This window comes from Anarrhichthys ocellatus, unplaced genomic scaffold (assembly GCF_004355925.1).
Source record: "Anarrhichthys ocellatus isolate YVR2014 unplaced genomic scaffold, GSC_Weel_1.0 scaffold6203, whole genome shotgun sequence".
Taxonomy (NCBI): domain Eukaryota; kingdom Metazoa; phylum Chordata; class Actinopteri; order Perciformes; family Anarhichadidae; genus Anarrhichthys; species Anarrhichthys ocellatus.
The window spans coordinates 1-3032 of NW_022286177.1; the positions used below are offsets into that span (position 1 = coordinate 1).

General features: G+C 39.3%; 1 protein-coding gene across 1 annotated transcript; it reads left to right on the forward strand.

Annotated features, from left to right (window-relative positions):
• Positions 1–33: 33 nt before the first annotated feature.
• Positions 34–2997, forward strand: LOC116380134 (transcription factor E3-like). Its single transcript, XM_031842095.1, has 3 exons — positions 34–267; positions 1053–1164; positions 2783–2997. Exons 1-3 carry the CDS (start codon positions 214–216, stop codon positions 2920–2922), a joined length of 306 nt encoding a protein of 101 aa, XP_031697955.1. The 5' UTR covers positions 34–213; the 3' UTR covers positions 2923–2997.
• Positions 2998–3032: the final 35 nt, after the last annotated feature.

Consider the following 3032-nt stretch of genomic DNA (forward strand, 5'->3'; position numbering starts at 1 on the left):
GTGTGTGTGTGTGTGTGTGTGTGTGTGTGTGTGTGTGTGTGTGTGGTGGGGGGGCACACACTGGGAGGTTTTTCGTTCTTAAAGAGACGTTTCCCCATTTTTCAACAGTCGTCTGAACAGAAAGAGGAAGAGAAGCTGTGTGTGTGTGTGTGTGTGTGTGTGTGTTGTGTATATTAACATACACGCTGATGAGTTTGTGAGGAATCAGAGAAGATGAGGATTTTAGTTTTACTGCCGGACCATGAGAAGAGGAGGATTAAAGCGGAGGTAAAGAGCTTTTCTTCTTGTTTCAGGTCACTTTGAGGGTTTCACCTCTGACCTCTGAGCTGCAGACTAAACGCACAGTGAAAGTACAGAAGTATTATCAGCAAGGTGTACTTAAAGTATCAGAAGTAAAAGTACTCAGAGAGCAGATTATTATTACCAGAAGCAGCATTTTGATGTTGTAACTCCAGCCGTCACATTAATAATATCAGATATAGATCTGATGGAGTAGAAGTAGACTTAAAGGGCCACACTGCTGCTGTTCTGATCAACATTAATATATTACAGCTTTCGTTCCTGTCTGAAGTGAAACTGAAGAAAGATAAAAGACTTCCATACTTAAGCATACTATATATTCATAATACTAAAGATATGTCTGTTTAAAATAACCATCACACATTCAACTCGGATATGAAACGTTTATAATCAGTAGAAGAACAATAAAGAATTCATGTGAAGTGAAAGTTTTCTGTGGTTTTTGTTTCAGAATTTCTTCATTAGTTTTCTATGACGGAACAATATGATCATATTTTATATTTATATATATATTACATAAACTATATTTGATGCAAATCAATAACATGTATTCTGATTCACAACTTTAATGAATCTATTCAAATACTGTCCGTGCGTGCGTGCGTGTGTGCGTGCGTCCGTGCGTGCGTGCGTGCGTGCGTGCGTGTCATCCTGCAGCCAATCACAGAGCAGGATGCTGTGACTGTTCTCAGCCTCTGATTGGTTACTTTTCTGACAGCTGCTGATGCTGTGCTCTGATTGGTCCGTTGCAGATGCCGGTGTCTGGGAACATGCTGGACGTGTACGGAGCGATGGCCACGCCCACCGTCGCCGTTAGCAACAGTTGCCCGGCCGACCTGCAGGCCATCAAGAGAGAGGTGAACGGTGAGTGAACCTTACCTCCACCTGATTGGACGGGAAGATTATCATGTCAACTGCTGATTGGCTCAGGCAACTCATATGTCAGAGCTCTGACCCTCCCCCGTGTTTCCCTTTATTTTTGTGCTGAAAATGTCTTCTTCAGTTTGATGAGTCGACATCACGACTTCCTGTGAACACACACACACACGGGTCGTATTTTCCTACATCATCAGTTCCCACTTCCTGTTCAGTCAACATTTACTAAAAAACACTTTCTGCTGTTTCAGCTGAAAAAAAGAGTTTGAAGCTGTGGACGTATTTCATTTCAATTCAGTTCACTTCATATTGATTTGTACAGCCAAATATCACAAATCAAAGATTTACCTCAAAATCGGACTCTGACTCATCAAATAACGAAAAATTCCGAAAAAAGACCGTTAACAGGAATAAAATGTATCTCAGAGGGATCAGCACAGGATCTCTGTGATCAGAATGAACATCATAATATAATTAGGGCACAGTTGATCCGTAAGATATAAATGATTCATATAACTGGATCAGTAATAGCTGCAGTAGCACTAATAATAGTAGAATAATGATGTCTACTAATTATAACAGCAGTGGATATTATAGGATAACAATGATAATTAAAGCTGCAATGGTAATGTGACTAATAATAATAATGATAGTAGCAGCAGGTGTCAGCAGGACCAGGGTCCAGATAAAACCACGATCCATGAAACCTGTGAGGAGAGAAAACACAAAGACTGAGGAAGAAGCAAAGCTAGTCATGTGTGTTAAGAGGAGATGAACTCATACAGAAGGAGAGAGAGAAGAGGAGAGAGGACCTCAGTGTATCCTAGAAGTCCTCCAGCAGTCTAGGCCTGTATCTGAATATCTAGGGGCTGGTCCAAGGCAAACTTGAGCCAGCCCTAACTATAGCCCTGAGCCAGCCCTAACTATAGCCCTGAGCCAGCCCTAACTATAAACACTAATTATAATATGATCTCTTTTCTTAGTTTTTGTTAGTACACAAGCTGCAGCATTCTGAATCAACTGGAGATATTAAAGAAACTTGTTAGAGCAGCCTGATAATAAGGAATTGCAGTAGTCTAAAAGTAACACATTTTCTTTTGTTTTGAAGTTTAGTGAGCTGGTGGGTTTCATCTGGTTTGATCAATAGATATAATTGAGTATCATCTGCATAACAATGGAAGTTTATAGGGTGTTTTCTGATAATATTGCCTAAAGGAAGCATATGTAAGGTGAATAAGATTGGTCCAAGGACAGAACCTTGTGGAACTCCATGACTAACGTTGGTGTTCATGCAGGATTCATCGTTACATTAGACATCTAAAATAATCAATATTAGTTTTAGTAAACGCTATATTAAGATTATTTTCACCTCTTTACTTTGCTGTCAGACAGCTTTTTCTGACGTTTTTACCTGTGCTGCCTTCAAAGACATCAAACAATAACTTTACCTCACAGAACACAGGAGTCGGGCGGTTAGTTAATTAGTGTTATTGTGTGACTTTGATGACTCTAACTCACCCTTTAAAACACCAAAATGTTGTAAAATGTTGTTTGTCTTTTTCTACTCAAATGAAATGTTTCTTAAATGTTTCTGTTGTCGTTGTAGAGGGGGAGACCAAAGCTCTGATTAAAGAGAGACAAAAGAAAGACAACCACAACCTCAGTGAGTACAAAGTATTAATTCACTCAGACCTGCTGTTGGTACTGAGGTCACCACAGAGTTATGAAAAGCTTCAGTCACAATAAAGACGGATTACAATACAAGACTATAGCCCTACATGAGTGTATATATTACAATGTAACGTTATCTGATACAAAGTAACGTTATTTGATACAAAGTAACGTTATTTGATACA

What these genes read in the sequence shown, in the direction of transcription:
- LOC116380134 (XM_031842095.1), top strand. Translation starts at nt 214, where the DNA reads ATGAGGATTTTAGTTTTACTGCCGGACCATGAGAAGAGGAGGATTAAA. An exon ending in AGAGGAGGATTAAAGCGGAG is followed by an intron (nt 268 to 1,052) that starts GTAAAGAGCTTT and finishes GGTCCGTTGCAG; the next exon opens with ATGCCGGTGTCTGGGAACAT. An exon ending in CATCAAGAGAGAGGTGAACG is followed by an intron (nt 1,165 to 2,782) that starts GTGAGTGAACCT and finishes TTGTCGTTGTAG; the next exon opens with AGGGGGAGACCAAAGCTCTG.